The sequence below is a fragment of the Molossus molossus genome, unplaced genomic scaffold (assembly GCF_014108415.1).
Source record: "Molossus molossus isolate mMolMol1 unplaced genomic scaffold, mMolMol1.p scaffold_m16_p_20, whole genome shotgun sequence".
In the NCBI taxonomy this organism is placed as follows: Eukaryota; Metazoa; Chordata; class Mammalia; order Chiroptera; family Molossidae; genus Molossus; species Molossus molossus.
This window is the reverse complement of record NW_023425356.1, coordinates 32,204,999-32,223,275: the sequence shown is the minus strand read 5'-3', so window position 1 is coordinate 32,223,275 and position 18,277 is coordinate 32,204,999. Positions and strand designations below refer to the sequence as shown.

General features: G+C 44.4%; 1 protein-coding gene across 4 annotated transcripts in view; it reads right to left on the bottom strand.

The window, feature by feature from the left end:
- The window catches only part of SRGAP2 (SLIT-ROBO Rho GTPase activating protein 2), a 249,457-nt gene that overhangs the window by 28,770 nt on the left and 202,410 nt on the right, over positions 1-18,277 (bottom strand). For all 4 annotated transcript variants that reach the window (XM_036273719.1, XM_036273722.1, XM_036273720.1 and 1 more), the window contains exons 11-15: positions 15,890-15,974; positions 13,232-13,259; positions 11,531-11,555; positions 5,988-6,048; positions 797-874 (exon numbers count right to left, since the gene is read on the bottom strand). In XM_036273719.1, the coding sequence (XP_036129612.1) occupies positions 797-874; positions 5,988-6,048; positions 11,531-11,555; positions 13,232-13,259; positions 15,890-15,974 (277 nt within the window). The remainder of the gene's footprint in view (positions 1-796; positions 875-5,987; positions 6,049-11,530; positions 11,556-13,231; positions 13,260-15,889; positions 15,975-18,277) is intronic.

The following is an 18,277-nucleotide window of genomic DNA, read 5'->3' as shown; positions in this document are numbered from 1 at the left end:
TCATCCCAGTTCATCAGCTCTCTGTCCAGTATGGTGGCCACGAGAAGGACAAACCAGGAGATAGATAAAGCAAAGACTGCTCCGGGCCAGAGGAGGAACACAAGAGTCCCTTAGCATATATTTACTTGTGACAGACTAGCTCGGGGACATTCCCTATGGGCTGGGGATGGGCTCTCTTTGGAAGCATGAAATCAGGCTGGGACTAAGCTCCTGCAGGAGGAAAATGAAGCCAGGGAGGCCAGCCTCTCTGCATAGCTCTCACTTCTCTTGGTCTGCAACAAAGGACACCTACTTAAGAGAGAACAATCATGCTAGAGCTCCCTACGGAAAATTTCATATCAGATGTAATTAGATTTAATGATTGGACCAACCTCAAATTGCAACTATATATATCCATTATAGTGACGGAAATTGCCAAAGCTTGCCCATTACCTTAATCGCCCACAGAATAATAAATGGGCTACAATGAACAGGAGCATTAGCCTTGATATGAACCGCCACCAAGGGTTCCGGATAAAGCCATAAACCGCCCAGATACCACAGTTAACTTCTTGGGTTTCAGAAGATCATCCACAGGAAGCAAGATAAGTGGGGCTGAGAAGAAGGCAGCTGAGAAGGGTGTGGTCACCTCCCTGCACATCTAGGGAGAAATGTCTACAACAGAGCAAGGTGCTGGGCCGAAGAGAAAGGCTAGCTGCTTTCCTGACCTCTGGGGACTTCTCAGGGGATAAGGAGTGGAGCCAATTTTCCAGGAGGCTGGAGATATTTGGTCTTATCTTCTAGGCTGTTTTCTCACCTCTCTCAAAGGCGTTTTTGATGTCATTCACTTCCACCTGGGATCCTGACACCCGGAAAATTCCTTCATGCTGCAGTCCTGGAAAGTCAGGGAAAAGTGATCAAGGGTAAGAAAAGGCAAATTCACATAGCTCCAAACTTAGTTGCATGTCTATCTCTGCCAGCCAGGGTGTATTTAAGTACTCTTTCTTCAGTTTCCAAACCAAAGGAGAAAACATGTGCAAGAATGTTGGAAAAGTCAGTGGAATGGATAGGAGGCATTCACTGAAAGCAAGCACCGTCAGACTTAGGGGAGAAATGTCTACACCTGACTCCATTTCTGATTCCTAGGGAGACTAGGAGGCAGGCTCCTTCCCTAACCTTTGTCTCTGTTTCTATATACAAAGTAGAGAAGTGACCCTCTTGCACCTTCTTATCACCCAGGATCAGGAATCGGAAATGCGGGCATTGCAGGCCAGTCTTCAGATAGCATCAAGGGAATGTCATAAGGTCTGAAGATATAATATTGCTTTAGCTGTTCTAACACTGTTTGGCTGCTCTAGGGCACGATGTTTTGAATACTTAAGAAAAAAAGAGTCCATGAAAAGGCAAGTGGTCGGCCAACAGACAGAATTTCCAGACACTGTGCTAGCCACTGGCCCTTGACTGCAGCTTTACTCTAAAGACAAACATGTGGCCCTGGCCGGTTTGGCTCAGCGGTTAGAGCGTCGGCCTGCGGTCCGGAGAGACCCGGGTTCAGTTCCCGCTAGGGGCACGTACTTCGGTTGCAGTTTGTCCCCGGCCCTGGTTGGTCGTGTGGGTGGCAGCCACTCGATGTGTCCCTTCAAGTCGATGTTTCTCTCTCTCTCTCCCTTCCTCTCTCCCCCTCCCACTCTGTCTGTACAAAAAATGGAAAAATGTCCTCGGGTGAGGATAAAAAATAAATAAATAAATAAATAAAAAATAAAGACAAACCTGTGCATATTATACTATGATAATGAGCATCAGAACTTTGTCTTCTTGGGCTGAAGTACACAAAATCATATAAAAATAATGCATGTGTGGTAACTGGTGCTAAGAAATGCTGTCATATAAATAAATCAACTGGTTCTCACAACAGCCATGTAAGTAAGGTAAGGGTGACCAGCGATTCTATTTTCTAGATGAGGGGACTGATAAGTTATAACCAGCCTTAGGTTGCCTAGGTGATAAAAACCAGAGCCAGGATGCAAACCCAGGCCTTCTGGCTACTCATTCCTGAATGCCAGTCTTGTGGGGCCTCCTAGAGTGAAAGGACAGAGGACCAGAACCCATCTGTTAGTCTGAACACGGATATGGTTTATAGAAGCACCACCCATGCAACCACAAACCTGGTCAGGGATCCAGGAAGCACGTCATTAGTGCTGGGCCCAGGGTTGAACTGAACTAGCGTCTTTAGTCACTCAGGCCTGTCCAGGCTTTCTCAGGAGCCTGTGTCTCAATCTTGGGCATTTTGCCAAAGTCTGTTATGGCACGATCCCATGAAAATTTTGATGTCAGAGAAATCTCAAACAAATTTCTTTTTAGGAAAACTAAAGAATAACGCTACATTTTGCCCACCATTTTAGGGCTACTCTCTTGGTGAGTGGGTGGCTGAATTCTATCAGCTAGACCTCTGAAGGTAAACAACATAGGTCAGCACTGAACCCTTAAATCCAACTGAAGCAATATTAAGAAGCAAGAGAAATTTAATTATCTCTTTTTTAAGAGGACTTGAATTGTTTGCTCCTTTAAGGAATCTCTAGAATATTCTTCACAGAATGGGAGGCATGTTAAAACCCCTTTAGTACCAATGGCATACTACCATATTAGTTACCAATAAGATGGAACAGCCATGTAATGTTTAATCAGAAATAGTCGCACACCCAGTGAGGTGTCAAAACCACAGCAGAATATAAGAAAATGTCACCTCAGGGACCAGACTACTTGGCGTGTTCTAGCTGGTAAAGCCAATAACTTGCCAGGAGAGGATCATCATGGTGCTTTTTGGTAGATTAGACTATCAAGGATACGCTGCCTTGGCTCTCCCGCCCCCCCCTTGACCCGCCAGGAAAGAAATCAGAGGTGAGTTTATTGGAAATCAGGCAGCAGGCCTGAGACACATTGAGGTACCTTTCAGTCTGGTTTTTGTTTCCCCTTGGAAATCTATGCTTTAGAAGGACCACTCTGTGTTATTGCTCAACAGATATAACCTTTAGTATCTAATGTAATGATTCTAAAAGTAGGAACATTAATACATGGTCAGTTTCCAGAAAGTAAAGCGGAAAAGCAGTTGGCTTTTTATTATAACGCAGGTAAGAAGGCCTCACATAACCAACCCGACACTTCCATAATCTTATTCATTTTTTTCTTAGTATAAAACCAATCAGACTTGGGTAAGTTATTTGAAAATAACCTAAGTCAAAATTACACAAGAAGAAATACATAGAGAAATGTCATTCCCCTCCCATTTCCCATTACCATATTCGTTTCACCCTTTTCCACATCCTTGTAGATACCAATCAAATATTAGCTTTTGAATTCACCCTTCCTGTATTTCTTCTTGCAGAATTGAAAAGATGCATGTATATTCTTATACCCTCTTCTTTCTTGCATGAAAGGTAGCATGATTTATTATTTTATTTTATTGGTTTGAGAGGGGGGGGGGGGGAAGAGACAATGATTTGTTGTTCCACTTATTTATGCATTCATCGGTTGCTTCTTGTATGTGCCCTGATTGGGGATTGAACCTGCAACCTTGGTATATCAGGATGATGATCTAACCAGCTGAACTACCTGGCCAGGACAAAGGCAGCATGCTTTTGCACTATGCACTTTTTCATTTGACAGTATATCCTGGAAGCCTCTCCATGTCATTTCCTGGAGTTCCTTCTCATTCTTTATTTGTAGCTGTACAGTATTCTACTGTGTGGATATACCACAGTTTATTCAACCACTCTTCTGTATAAAGGCATTTAGGTTGTTTCTAATATTTTACAACTACAAATGATGTTGCAATAAATAACCTTGTGCATATGTATTTTGTATGTTGTTGGAGAAAGACAAGTGCATATGCAGTTTTGCCAAATTCCCCTCCAGAAGGGTTGTAGCAATCTGCACTGTCATCAGCAATATGTGAGCATACCTGCCTTCCCATAGCCACCCCACAGAAACATGCTCAGTTTTTTCTTCTCGTGCACTGTGCCTGTACAGGGGCAAGGGACAGGTACATCCAAGACACAATATCCAAAACCCATCCACTTCTCAGTTCCTCTGCAGCTAACATCCTGGTCCAGGTCACTGTTGTGTCTTTCCTGGGCTACTGAAGTAGCCACCTTTAAAAAAAATCACCCCCTGTTCAAAATTATCCAATAGTTTCCCAACACACTCAGAACAAAACCGAAACACCTACATTAGCCAATGAAGCCCTAAAGTCTACCCACTCACTCTGCTGCAGCCACAATGGCCTCCTGTGTGCTGGTCCTTGCATATGCCAAGGATCTCTGTGTTCGATGTTCCTTCTCCCCCAAGCCTCACTCTCTTACTTCCTTCACCACTCAACTCAACTGTCACCTTTGGTGACCCTAAGTCTTTTCCTTGAACCTGCCTAGAACAGTGCCCCCTCTCCTTTCTCCATCTCCTCACCATGCTTCACTTTTCTTCATTACACTCACCAATACCTGGCATACTGCATATTAATTGACTACACAAGTGTTCATTTATTTATTTGTCCTTTATTAGAAAATAATGTTCACGAAGAAAGGAACTTTTTCTTGGCACGTAACGAGTAATCAATGTATATATTTGTTGAATGAATGAATAAATGGAATGCATGGGTGAACAAATAGGAGTTCAAACGCTCTTCTTATTGTCTCTTAGGCACAAATAATTCTTCCTCCCCTGAACTTAGTTTGGACTTATCTTTGCCAAATGCTTGACCATTAATCATTACTATCTTGTGAAATTTCTTATACTGCCATTCTGAATTACTACAGCTTATCTCTTTTTAACTTTTCACTTGCTCATTTATTTTCTCCCAGCTGCATCCTAAAACCAGGTAAAGACAGCAACAGTGTATTGTCCCTGTTTTTGTTCTCCTATTTGGCAATGCATGCTGCCCAGCACTGATCAGGGGCTTGATAAATATTTGTGGACTGTTCAGTAGTGATATAAAATGCTATTACTTCAAATGAATAGAGATAAGACGAAGACATTGTAGCTGATTAGAATGGGATAAGTTGTAGACATCCTAAAATAATTACTATTTCAAAAATGAACCCAAGTGATGTCCCCGTTTATCAGGAGAGAGGAAGGAAAAGAGAAGGGCCACCTCTGAATTGAAACCAGCAATTATCTACACACCTCCTTGGCTCCTAGAAGGTCATTCTGTCTCTTTTCTTACATCTAGACAGGACAGCACCGAAAAACAATTTCTGATGGCCTGTTCCTAGAAATCTTCTTGGTGCTAGCTCAGATACCTATGCTTTCTAAACACTCTTACACTTGAAAGATAATTCTCTGGGTGGCATTTTAACTCTACCCCTAAATTCTGTCCAAGCAACCTGGGAGCTGGTGAAGGAGGAATGGAGTTTCTGAGACAGCCTCACCTAAGCAGCAGACAGCATGACATGACCCAGGTTGAGAAGGAGCCAGCCCCTACAGACTCTCACATGTGGCCTACAACTTTCAGCTACTGACTGAGCTCTTGGTGATGCTGTATCCAGTGAGACCAAACCAGAACAAAACCTGAGTATTATTAGCAATCGATGCAACATTACAAAAGGAGTTGTTTGCAAAGCAGCCTGATGCAAAAAGCCAATGTGACATAATGGCTCAGGCTGTGCAGTGGGAGATACCGAGATGGCGAAGACGGTGAGTAATGGTGAAACTACCGTCACACATCATACCAGCTGTGCTAATTCACATAACAGCTGTAATTTAAAACTTACTCTCAAGCTAGAAAAGGAAGTGTGGTAAGTGGCTGAAGCACTTTGGGTCAAAACATATGATGTCTTTCTCTCAATGTCTACATTTGGCCATTCTGAGGTAGAAAACATTACATGAACAAATAAGATGCTATTCCTTTTCTGAGAATGTCTGGATGGGAAGTCAATCTCTACGTTTACTGTTCAAAGAATTCCTGGAAGTTCTTCCCAACTTTGCACAGATATGGACAAGGCTAGAATCCTGCTTACCATGTCTGCTGATAAACCGGATACAGCTCTCTACCACCAGAGGAATGGCCTGGCTGGAATCCTGAAAAGCCAAAGGGAAACAAATGTTAGGATCTTTAAAAAGGCATAGCCAGGGTCAGAGAAAATGGGCCAGTGAGGAACTTGTCTCAGCTGATGAGTGGCTGGTCCAGAGAAAGATCCGGCCTGTCCTTTAAGCTCCAGAGCTTAGAATGCCACACAGATGCCTAAATCCAGCATATCCTATGTGAAACTGATCATCTTTTATCCCAAATCAGATCCCTACCCTCAGCCATCCAGTCAGTCAATCAATACATTTTGTCAAGTTTGCCTTCTAAACATCTCTCAAATCCATTCTTCTCTCCCTCTGTACTGCCAACAGGTCCAATCCATCAATATCTCAACTCCCACCCTTGCTGAACTCCAAACCATGCTCTTCTTCCTTTTTATATATAGTGGTTAGGTGATCTTTAAAAGTGTACATCTGATTGTTTACTCTCTAGGCTAAACTCTTTGAAAGACTCCTCTTACTTTATTTATGCAGCCTTGCATGTCCAGGGTCCTGCCTTTGCCTCCAGTTTCATCTCCTTCTGCTTTCCCCCCAGTCTGTTTCAGCCACACTGGCCTTCTTTCTGTTCCTCAGGTAAGTCCTCCTTGCCAGTGGCTTGCACGAGCCGCTGGAATGCTCTCCTCGTCCCGGGCCCCTATTTCCTAGAGTCTCAATGCAAGTACCACACGTCCTCAAGGATGCTTTTCCAGATTCCTCAGATGAGATCAGGACCCTGTCTACAGGGTCTCAGCACCTTGAATGTGACCCTCACAGCCTTGGTTGTGACTTTGTGTGGGTGTATTTATTTGCTTTAGTTACCACAATAGCTCAAGTTCCACAGGGCAGATCCTATGTCAACTCTTGGGTGTCCAGTGCAGGCCACGATGTTCTCACATAGCAGGTGATCAATTTATATCAGTTAAGGGTAGTAGAATGAGCCAATGGGAGCATCAGAATGGGAGTATGACACAAAAAGTAAGAAAGAAAAGACCCAGCTCTTGGTAATAGTGCAGGCCAATTGGTACTGAGCAAAGAAACAGGCTTCCCAGATGGCAATCTTTGCTCTGCCATTTTGCTATACAACCCTGACATTTATTTAACTTTTCTGGGCCTCAATCTGGTATCTACAAACTGGGGAGGGAATTGGTGGTGAAGAGAGTAATATTTCCCATTGGCACATGAACATCAGTACTCACCATTTACAGAGCAATTTATAGATGTGTTGGGCCATGTACTAAGTACTTTAGATGGATTGGTCCTGGTAACAACCCTATGGGGGGCATATTATGATTATCCTCATTTGACAAATGAGAAAACAAAGGCTGAGAGAGGTGAAATAGCTGCGTATGGTGACATAGCAGGTAAGTGGCAGAGCCAGGACTCAATCCCAGGCAGTTTCCTTCTGAAACGGAACACCTCTCTAGCACCCACACTGCATCCTAGGAACTCGGCAAACACTGCCAAGTGGACATATCAAATACTGCTTAAAAACCAGTAGGGTTTTATGATGCAACTGAACACACAATGATTTAGCCATGGGGAAGAAAGGGATCAGGCAGAGGGGCCCCTAAACCGAATTAGAAAGGGCTGTGGATGTTCAGGGATGGATCCTGTAGCTTCTGCCCATTTAATAGTTGGCCTGTGCCCCTTCCCTGGCTCTGAATTTCCAACTGTAACCATGGGGTTTGGCCACTTTAGAGAAGCAGCTGGGCCTCATGAAGAAGTCAGGCTGGGAGAAGAGTTGGCTCCCAAGCTTATTGGGAACCCAGGATGCTGCCAAAGGGAGTACTGTGGGAGCCAAGGTGGAGCTGCAGTTAGGAAGGTCTTAGTGACCAAATGCTCATCTTCATGATCCCCAAAGCCATCTGCCTCCTCCAGCTTTCCAGCCACAGTAGCCAGTGTCTGCCCTCTGCCGCCATCACTGACTTCTACCAGACAGCGTGGGCTGGTCTCAGAGTTAAAATCCTTGTCAGTTCTTCCATACTCTAATGAAGAAACTATTTTTAAACCCCAACCCAAACCCATTTTTGGAAGTCTTTTTATGTTTACAAATGTTATATTTTTTTATTTACTGCAGCGATACTGAGGATAGTGATATGAAGGTATATACAGTTTTTGTGGTCCTAGATTTAGAAATAATGACCCAGAGGGAGGGAGCTTGAGAAGCTCATGAAATTGCTGGTTTCAACTAGCTTCGTGCAAAATTTTGCCCAGACTTGCAGGAAATGGAATAATGGTAGTTAAAGGGAAGAACACAGGGTTGCAGAAAGCGAGGATCAAGGATATTAACCTGTGTGTCCAGAGTTAACAGTAGTATGCCAGAAGGCGCCCAGGGAGGCAATCTGTGGGCAGACAAGAGTGGGCCAAAGATGACCTGTCCCACTGTGGGAGTCTTTTCCGGGCCACACTGCTCCAGTGGGGCCTAAGAATGAGTCCAGTGGCAGCAAAACCTGGACAAAGTCAGGAAGGCTCAGACCCTCCTAAAGGGCCCCAAAGACCCTCACTTCACAGCTGACCACACTGTGCGTTCTTATTCAGTGGATGTCTCTCCTTCTCTTCCTTTCTCCTTCCCTCCTTTAACATTAGAACACACACCAGTTTAATTCTTTTATTTACAATATTTTTGGTCCTTTAATTCCAGGGTTGGAGGAGTCTTTTTAAGGACAATTGAGACAAATCCCCATTTAATCAGATTAAGGGAACATTAAACCAAAAGCGAAGGGAGAAAGGTAGCAGGCACAAGTAGAAATAACAGTAAAGCAGAAGCCCAGTGGTTTGTAGGAGTCAACGATCAGGAAGGTGGACAGATAATGTCTAAATAGTTCACAGTTTGGCATCATTTCTCATGACTGAAAGTTAGAATTTCTGCCAGGTGCTGATCTCTGTTTTATTTGTTAGATTTTCTTTTTCACTAAGGGAGAAAATACCTCTTGACAACAGATTAGACATGGGTACCAAGAAGAAAAGAAGCGTCAAAGATAAGATTTGGGACTTCCAGGGCTGTGTAGAATGGAGGGTCCCAAAATAAGTGAAATAAAGAAGTTAGGGGAGGTGCTCAGAAGTTAAAACATGGTGGGGAGGGGAGGAGACTGATGCTGAGGGCAGGAGGTGTTAACTCCACTCCTAAGCAGCAATGTCCAGCCACCAGTTAGGAGTTAGATCCGAGACTCAGACCAACAGCATTGGAACAAGTGGACACTGAGAAGGAGAGAAAGAGTCACCTAAGGAAACAAAGCGACAAGGGAAAGAATATGAAGAGAAAATAAAAGCGGGCCAAGCCTTGGGGAAATGCCTAAATTTAGAGGACTGGACAAAGAAGGGCCAGCAAAGATCTGGACGTAACAGGAAAGAGGAAATGCTGGGCTGAAGGGAGTAGAGAGAGTCTGGAAGCAGCGGCTGAAGAATCTCTTTTTGAAGAAAAGGCTGAGATGGTTTGAACCTAGTCTTTGCTAGGGTCAAAAATGACTGGAACCCATTAGGGACCCTCAAAAACAAAACCTACCAGATTCTTCCTCTTCTTTGGCTGGTTTGCCATAAACAAACAAACAAATATTTATTCCCTTATTACTTACTTATACAAGATTGCTCACCATCCGAATTACTTACTATTTACCACCGTGACTATCTTAGAAAAACGCTGTACTAATCCACCATTAGACTTGAGTTTTTGGACAAAAACTGGGCAAGTAGAATGAAAATAAGGTCTATATTTGATTGGGGCTTTTGGTGTATCCTGGAACTCTTATGCGAATCTAGCACCAGGCAAATATGCTTGGCCTGCAATGACTTAGATGCAGCAGGATGCAAACCAGATGGGTGCTAGTCCTCTCCATGGTGAGTCCAACCAGGTGTGCACACCACCTGCCTGTGGCCTCTGGCATGCCTGCAGCCAGAGTGGAAGCTGTGAAGCCCTTGGACATTTGCTCCATCTATGAATAGGGTGTCCAGTTTCAGTCCAGGAACCAAAAGAAACAAACTTCAAATTCAATCCCATTCTGAAGTGTTGTTGAAGGAAAAAGAAGGTTGCTCTCCCTTTAAGAGATCTACCTATTAACTTTATATACACTAAGTTATGCCCAGCCAGTGTGGCTCAGTGATTGCTGACTTATGCACCAAGAGGTCGCAGATTCGATTCCCGGTCAGGGCACATGCCCAGGTTGTGGGCCCAATTCTGGGGGGGTGGGGGGGCATGCTGGAGGTGGCCAATTGATGTACTCTCTCATCGATGTTTCTCTCTCTCTCTCCCTCTCCCTTCCTCTCTCTCTAAAATCAATAACAAAAAAAATTTTTTTTAAATAAATAAATGCACTAAGTTATCCATGGGAGTCACTCCATTCCTCTCATTTTAAATAAAATTGTGGGAGAAAAGGGAAAAAGAAAAGAATAAAAGGAACAAGAGGAAAGAGAACTGCAGTGAACTTTGTATAATTTTTAAAATGTGTAATTGTATCCAACGGTGTTCTCATTAAAATGAGATCCAAAGCAGAGAAAGGAAAAACATAGTGACAGCGAAGATAAGACAAGCGAGGGCTATGTCACAGGAGTTCCTCAGCTGCACGACCCAGCCAGCCAGAACCATCAGATCAGCTGAAGACCCTGCCGGGCTGCCGACACCACAGAAACCAGGTGGCCTCTATATCTGATTAACTCCCTGTGGCAACAGCCATTGCGATTTACCTAAGATGATTTTTTAAAGCCTGAATCAGCTTTCCCGAGTAGATACAAAGACATTTCTGAGCTCTCCCCACCCCCACCTCCCTGATAACTGCCCACTGTATAGCTGGTATAAGCTTTGGAGATACAAAATCATTTCAGTATTTATAATAAAGAATAAATTAGGAAGTCATATTTGCTACTACATAAAATAATTAATTTTTTTAAACAAGCCCAAGTGCTGTTTAGACTATCCCTTGATGTGGATTATCCACCCACTGCTGCCTAAGCTCTCTCCTAATATGGGTAATGAGAGAGAGATGCCCAGTGTTGGATTTTAACCCAACACTGAATGAAGATCATGCACACAGTTGAAGTTCAATATCTGTTGCCTGCCTGTCAATCCTAGACCAGACTTCTCTTTGCATATTTAGAATGTCTTAGAAATATACCTAGGATGACCACACCGCTAGAAACAAAAATCTGCAAACTTAAGCAAGAGTGCCTGGTCTAGGTAATTAGCTGCTGTGAGTATCTGCCATACTGGTACATATGTATGAAGTGTGAGGCGTCTCTCATGGTCTTCTGAAGGACAGATGCCAAGTGCAGGTCTGGCATAATCTGCCAGTCAAATCAAATGTCACTCTGTAAGAGAAACAAATCAGAAAGAGCATGGCCACTCCAGCTAAACAAGCTAAATCAATGAAGCTGCCATAATATTAAACATGCCACACACAGGTATGAAGTCAGAAGTGTCTGTCTTGCGTACAGTGGAATTCCATAAATGTCTGTGGGATGTTATCATTTTCACACCAGACCACCCTGGCTCTTGCTGGGCTCTTACCTGCTTCCTCACGGTTGAGCTGCGCCTGTGGTTGACCCCACACAGAATCAGAGAGGACCCATCCAGCAAAAGGGAGGCAAAAGAAAATGGGATTAAACATAGTCTGTTCAGTGGTTAATGAAACAAGTCACATTATTCAGCTAAAACCGAGAAATAGCTAAAAGACTCAATAAGTTACTTTCCAAATAAAGCTCATTAAAGCTCTTTTCACAATCATACAGAGGTCTCTGCTTTTAATGTCTGCCACCATTCAAAATCAGAATAGGAGGGAATGGATTCAATGTGTAGTGAAAAATATCTGGTCAACATCAAAGGAGGCTCCAGTTGTCTCTCTTGGAAATGCCTAGGGAAAAGAGAGGGAGCGATGTTTTTGAAGTTTAGAGGGTAGAGTGTCCAGACTGGAAGGAAAGTCGGTGATCCTCTAGGTCAATGCTTTTTAAGCTGTGTTTAGCCTCAGAGGCCTTTCTCCAAGAGAATGTGGCTCAGGTACAGTGCTCCAAGCAAGAAGAGCAGTGCTCTTTTGACTTGAGTGAAGGGAGGAACCAGAGCCTGGTTATTGAGCTCCCTCTGCCCTTTCCATCAGGCAGCCCCTGATGAACCTCTTTGGAATCCTAGAGCTCCTCAGATCCAGTGGGATGCTCTTTCTTGTCTTGCAGATGAGAAACTGGAGTTCAGAGAAGGAATAGAGCGGCCCGATGTCACACAGTGAAATAAAAGAGCATAAGGGAATTCAATGTATATTAAGACAATATCACCAAGAAGACACATTCCACAGAATTCTATTATCCTGGTTCTCTCCAGTCATCAAGATTAATGGGATCTTTATTGTATCCACAATGACAAAACGATGAAAGCCAAATGAATCTACTTCTAAATAACGAGCCTATAATTGTAAATGGCCTCATGATTATTGTGTGTGTTGGCAGATATAAGTGGTTGATATAATGGGCTAACCCAGGGTCTCTAAGGAGTCCGGCCCATTAAAGCTCCTTCTCCAGTTAAATCAGCACATTTTTAGGCATCTGAGAACTGCTGGCTGAATGAATGCCTTGCTCTCTGCCAGTTCACAAGTTTTTTCATAGCAGCTCCATAACTGGGAGAGAAAATATTTGGCTGGGGTGGGGAAGGAAGAGGAAGGTGGGGAAAGGTGGAGAGTGTTGCATACTTGTACATCAGGCCAAGATTTCTACCAATGCTGTTTGGCAAGCTGATGCAATATAATATTTCAATATCCAACAACAGTCGTTAAAAGGGCTGTCATCTTTTCCATGCACGAAAACATCTCAGCTCAAATGCTATCTCCTGATCTTCTTTCTCAGGGTCAGAGACTTCCCAAAACACACATGTTTAAGTCTAGCAGCTAAGGTTCAGTTACCAGGATCCTCCCTCCAGAATTGAACATTTCTTTTCCTTGCAGTGTAGTAGCTTTTGGGAGTCTCTGGGACTATTTCAGCAAATGATAACTCCCTTCATTCAGTTCTGCTAAGATCTTTCCCTAAATCACAGCAAACCCTAGTTCCATTTGGGGCCAGGTAGGGTCAGCAAGGCAAAGAGAAAAAGCAACCTCGGCCCTAGGCCATTCCTTTGCAAAACCCTCTGATGCCTTTGCAATGCAACTCCTTGGCGCTTTCCCAGGCTGGGATCTCTCTACCCACAGGCCTCTCCCCATCTCTTCCCAGGGTTGTCCCAAGCCAAACCTACCTGGCCAGACTGCAATCTGTTCTCTGACCTGTTGGAAAGACAAAAGCAAAAAGCACATGTTGAAGCAGAGGGATGAAAGAGTGAGATTTGCTTCTATAAGTCACCATGTCTGCCCATTTCCCCAGAGAACCACCACTATATCATAGCGTGACCAGACTTCAAGGCAAAAGAGAAGAAAAACTCCCAGGGGTCCTTTCTGGGCAAGGGTTATTTTTGATACTTGTTCTCAGCCCAGGGCTGTTGGTGTCCCTAAACCTTAGGTTTGCCAACTCTGTTTCCAATGGGGTGGTTTTAGGGGAACAATAGCAAGGCAGACCACACGTTAAAGAACAAATTAAAAGAACCTTTTTATAGATGAAATTTAGCTTCACTTCTGTGTATGCTCTGTGTGTGTGTGTGTGTGTGTGTGTGTGTGTGTGTTGAGGAGGAAGGGACAGCAAAGATATGAAAGTTCTAGTTTTAAATTCACACTAAATTCTCCTATTAGGTTGGGCTGGGGTGGCAAGAAAAAAATCAGATTTAATGCTGATACGGCTATAAAACTATGGTTCCCAATTCAATAGTGGACCCTAATATTACTTTTAATGGGTCACAGCCACCTTTAAAAAAGAAATAAAAAAATCTCAATGTTCTTAAGAGATGGTCCTGTTTTTAAAAAATACATATGCATGTGTGCATGGGCTATGATATAATCTATGTTGCTTTCTTTGGGTCCACAGTTAACCAAAATTGGTCTGTATTAGACTATATTAGTTAAACCAGGGAAAACCCAAGCAGGTGCCAAGTGGATAAGCTCCCATACTCCTCATCTGTGCTTCTGGAAAGGCAACTCCAAGAGCTGAGAGAAAGCAGTGCTTTTCTTGCCTTTAAAGGTTGCTAATTGTTGATTACAGTTCAGTTTATCTTGAGCAACCCTCCCCACCCCCACCCCTAACAGCCTCTCATTACCAAAGGCTCAGCTTTCATCTGCAAAAATATTGTTCTGAGCCATTATTTTCAACATCTGGCCCGCTTCCATTCTGGAATATTCATACACATCAATTATCCCCCTGTGTCAAGAACAAGGGGCTCTTGCTTTACGGTGACAAATACATACAGAAGGCAGGGACATGATGACTTGCACACAGGAAGATCTACAGCTATTTTTTCTCTTATTGCTGGAACTTGTCATATTCAGATGAAGGCAATTTGCAGTACTAATGAATGGTCACCAACCTCTGCCCCTCCACGGTAGCACATTTGGTGCGTGTGCGTGCGCGCGCGCAAACCCATTCTCTCTCACACAGGCTCCCCCACACCCACCAGGCCCTGTTCCCCATCTCACTTATGGGCTATGCTTCCATTATCTTGGCAAAAACAAATCATGGTTATAAACTTGCTTCAAATAGTTCTGGGTTTTCTTTCCTCTGCACCCCCATGGAGCAATCTGAACACCCAAGAGTAAAGATTTTCTATAAGCAAAGTTTGAATCCCTGTGCCCAAACCTGTTCAACACGAGTCTCTTGCGTGGTGGGGAGTAAAGAGAACAGAAGTTACTTAACAGGCTTTCTTCACATAAAACAAAACACCCCCCTCCCCAATCACAAGATCAAAGACCTCTGAGATAAAATAATTATCTGGGGGAATCATCAGGGCAGAAGGACAGGGCAAGAAGGGTGGGTAGGAGGGTCTGGTGTGGCAAGCAGAGCTGAGTCTGAGGCCAATGAGCCAATGAATAGTGCACACTTTCCCATTCTCCGCAGGGTCTGAAGAGTGGATTCTACGATGCTAGACCTTTGTGTCGGTGCAGGCTGGCCTTTCACTGGTGTTACCACATATGCCCTGTAGGCTTCCATTTCCCATCTTTAAGCGAGATTAGTGGGGTAGGGAGGAGGGGCCAGCATTCAGAGGCATCCCCAACCTGGGAATCCCATTAATCAGAGGATGATGAGAGACCTGGGCAGGGTGCCAAGAACCCCAGGGAAGCTTCTCTTTCAACCTTCGCCTTCTGTTTGACAGATGAGGAGAAAAAGTCCAGAGTGCCAGTCCCGTTCTCTGCCTTGCTACTTCCCAGGGTCTGGTTAAAATCATACTATGAGACCAGATAGTCCATTCAGCACCTTGGCCTCAGCATGGCCAAGGCAGAGAGAGGGCTGCCATGTAGCATCAGCACTGCTCAAAGCAGAAGGAAACCAATGCTCTACCGTGATGCTACAGGAAGCAGTCGGCTGTCCCTCACCTGTGCCTTTGAAAATCCTCTCCCCTCCCCTCCCGTCGAGCAGCTGGGTAAGCTCATCTCCCAGCTCCATAGCTTCTTGCTCCAGCCTCAGTCCTGCCATAGAGGAGCTGAGAGTTTTCACAAAGTATGTGGAGAGTAAATAGCTCATGGGCCCCTTTACCCAGTCATGGCAGAGGAGGCGCAGGACGGGGACTGGGTGAAGAGCAGGCACGCTCCATTTAAACAAATAGATGACGCACATTAGCGCTTCATTAAGCACTAGCCTTTTCCCATTACTCAAGCAGTCATCTGGGGAGTGTGCCTCCACATCACACAGGCTAGAAAAAAAAAATGCATTCATGTAACCAGATCAGGCTCACTTGGTTTAGGGTGGAGGCTCAGCAAAACCCAGGGCCTGGCCGTCCCCTCAATGCCAAACATCTAGCAGCCCCCACACTCACTTTCTCCCAGGGTTTTCTGGAGAAGGTCGTGCTTGGCTTGTAGCTTGGTGATGAGGTTCCTGCCCTCCAGGTATTCCTTCATTTTCTGTAGGGAAGGAGGAGGAGAAAGAGCAATCAGAGTCCTCAAGACAAAAAAATAAAAACAAAAACCCCACAGATATACAGCTGTATAGATCCCTTTTCAAGAGGGCATTTAGTTTCTGACCCAATTTCTACCAGGTTCATTTTTTATTTCTTTTTTTGTTTTTTTTTTATCCTCACCCGAGGACATTTTTCCATTTTTTGTTCAGGTAGAGTGGGAGGGAGAAAGAGGAACAGAGAGAGAGAAATATTGATGTAAAAGGAACACATCGAGTGGCTGCCACCCGCACGACTGACCAGAGCCGGGGACAAACTGCAACCGAGTACATGCCCTTAGCAGGAACCGAACCCGGGTCTCTCAGGACCGCAGGCCGACACTTGAACCACTGAGCCAAACCGGCCAGGGCCCATTTTTTATTTCTTTACGGCCCTCAGCATCTGGACAGCTGCTGATTTTAATGGGAGCTCCACATTGGCCAGTGTAAGAAACTGTGTCCTAGAGCCCCTCATTCATCTCTTTCAGTTCCACTGAGGAACAGGGGGGTGGAGGACTGACTGAGCCTCAGTCTTCTTGGTGTGAGGACAAAGATCTGCCACTGGTCACCTTCACGGACATCCAGCCCTGCACCCCACCCCTGACCCCCCAGCAGGGTGCATTCCATCACACAGGAGCAATGCCAATGACAGGCTCAGCCCCTGCACCAGCCCCAGCTGCAAGCGCAGCATGCACAGCATCTTTGTCTGAGCTGATCTTAATCAGCCTCCTCCTCCATTCTGCATGGAGTCTTTGTGGAGAGCCTGGGATTTCTGTGCGCTCAAGAGCAGGGCGTCGCCCCCCACATGCATATGCACATCCCGGCAGTTCCAAACACAAGACGAGGTTATGGAAATGCAATTCCATTTCTCTAACAGTCAAAATATGATAGCTGCGCTGCATCTTCTGATTTGACCGCTCAACCCTTGTATGCCCAGTGAGAGACGCGATTTCCCTGGGCAATTCATCAAATCTTCAAAACAACCCTATGAGCTATTAATATCATTATCCCCATTTTATGAATGAGGGCACTGAGATTTGGAAAGATTAAGAAAATTGTTTAAGGTCAGACAGTGAGTGGTAGAGCCCGTATCCAAACATATGTAGTTTGACAATACAGTGTGTGCTCTTAACCGTTATGGTAACATGCTCCCATTATGGTATCAAGCAGGAAAAGAAGAACAAAATTGCACAGGATTAATTTTTTGTATACATGTGTAGCAAGTTAAGAGTTTTTAGAACAATTTAGCACACATTCTCTCATTTGACTCTCGCATTAACTCTGTGCAGCATGTCAGGGAGGGCATCATTATTTTCTGATTACAGATAAAGAGATGATCTCGGATAAGAGGGTGCGACCAGTCAGTGGAACTGCCAGGCCTGGAACCCAGGCCTTTAGCCTCTGAACTCAGTGTCTTTCCCACTCTCCCGTACAGCTGCTCAAGGGATCTGTTTGCCTTGGTGGGCTTCTGCTGCAATAGTTCATCTGCCAGGCTGGGCCAGCTACATATGTCTAATCACAGAGGCAACATGACAGTGTTTCCCGAATGGGATCTGTGAATCACTGGTGATCTGTGAGATGTCGGAGGGGCTATGTGAATAAAACATTTTAAATTATACTGGTTCTGTCTTTCTTTTAATGTATGAAGCAAAAAGTATGATTATACGTCAAGACTTTGATTTTATGGCTAGTACCACTTAGGATGCAGACAGATAGAAAAGGTGAAAAATGTGAGCTGCTCTTACTCTGTACCTTTCTGTATAGTGTGAACTTTTAACCAAGAGGGTACTTCTCTTCTCTCTCTCCCTCTCTCATGTGAAGACAAAGAAAAAAGCCCGCTTTCTGTGGAAGGCCCTCCCATGCTCACCGGATGCTCCTGGGCAGACCTCTGCCAACCTCCACGACAGCACTTCTCACACAGCCCTGTCGTGCAGGGTTTATTACTGGTGTCCTTCTCTCTAGACTGCCTCCTCCTTAGCCAGGGACCATGCATGCAATATTCTTGGCATCCCTGATGCTTAGTACTGTGCCCAGGAGATAGTAGACATTCAATAAATGCATTAAGTATGAGTAAATAAACGATAGTCTCACTCTCTTCTAGACAGAACCTTCTGCAGCAATCATAAAGTAAGCCTCCACGTGTGCCCCTACTCTCTAAACTCTATAGCAAATCATTTCTGTTTCCTCCGTTCCTTTGCGCTCGAGAGCATCTGCATAAAAACAGACTTCTTTGTCACCTTCCCCTTTCCATCTGCTCCAGCTGCCAGCTCAC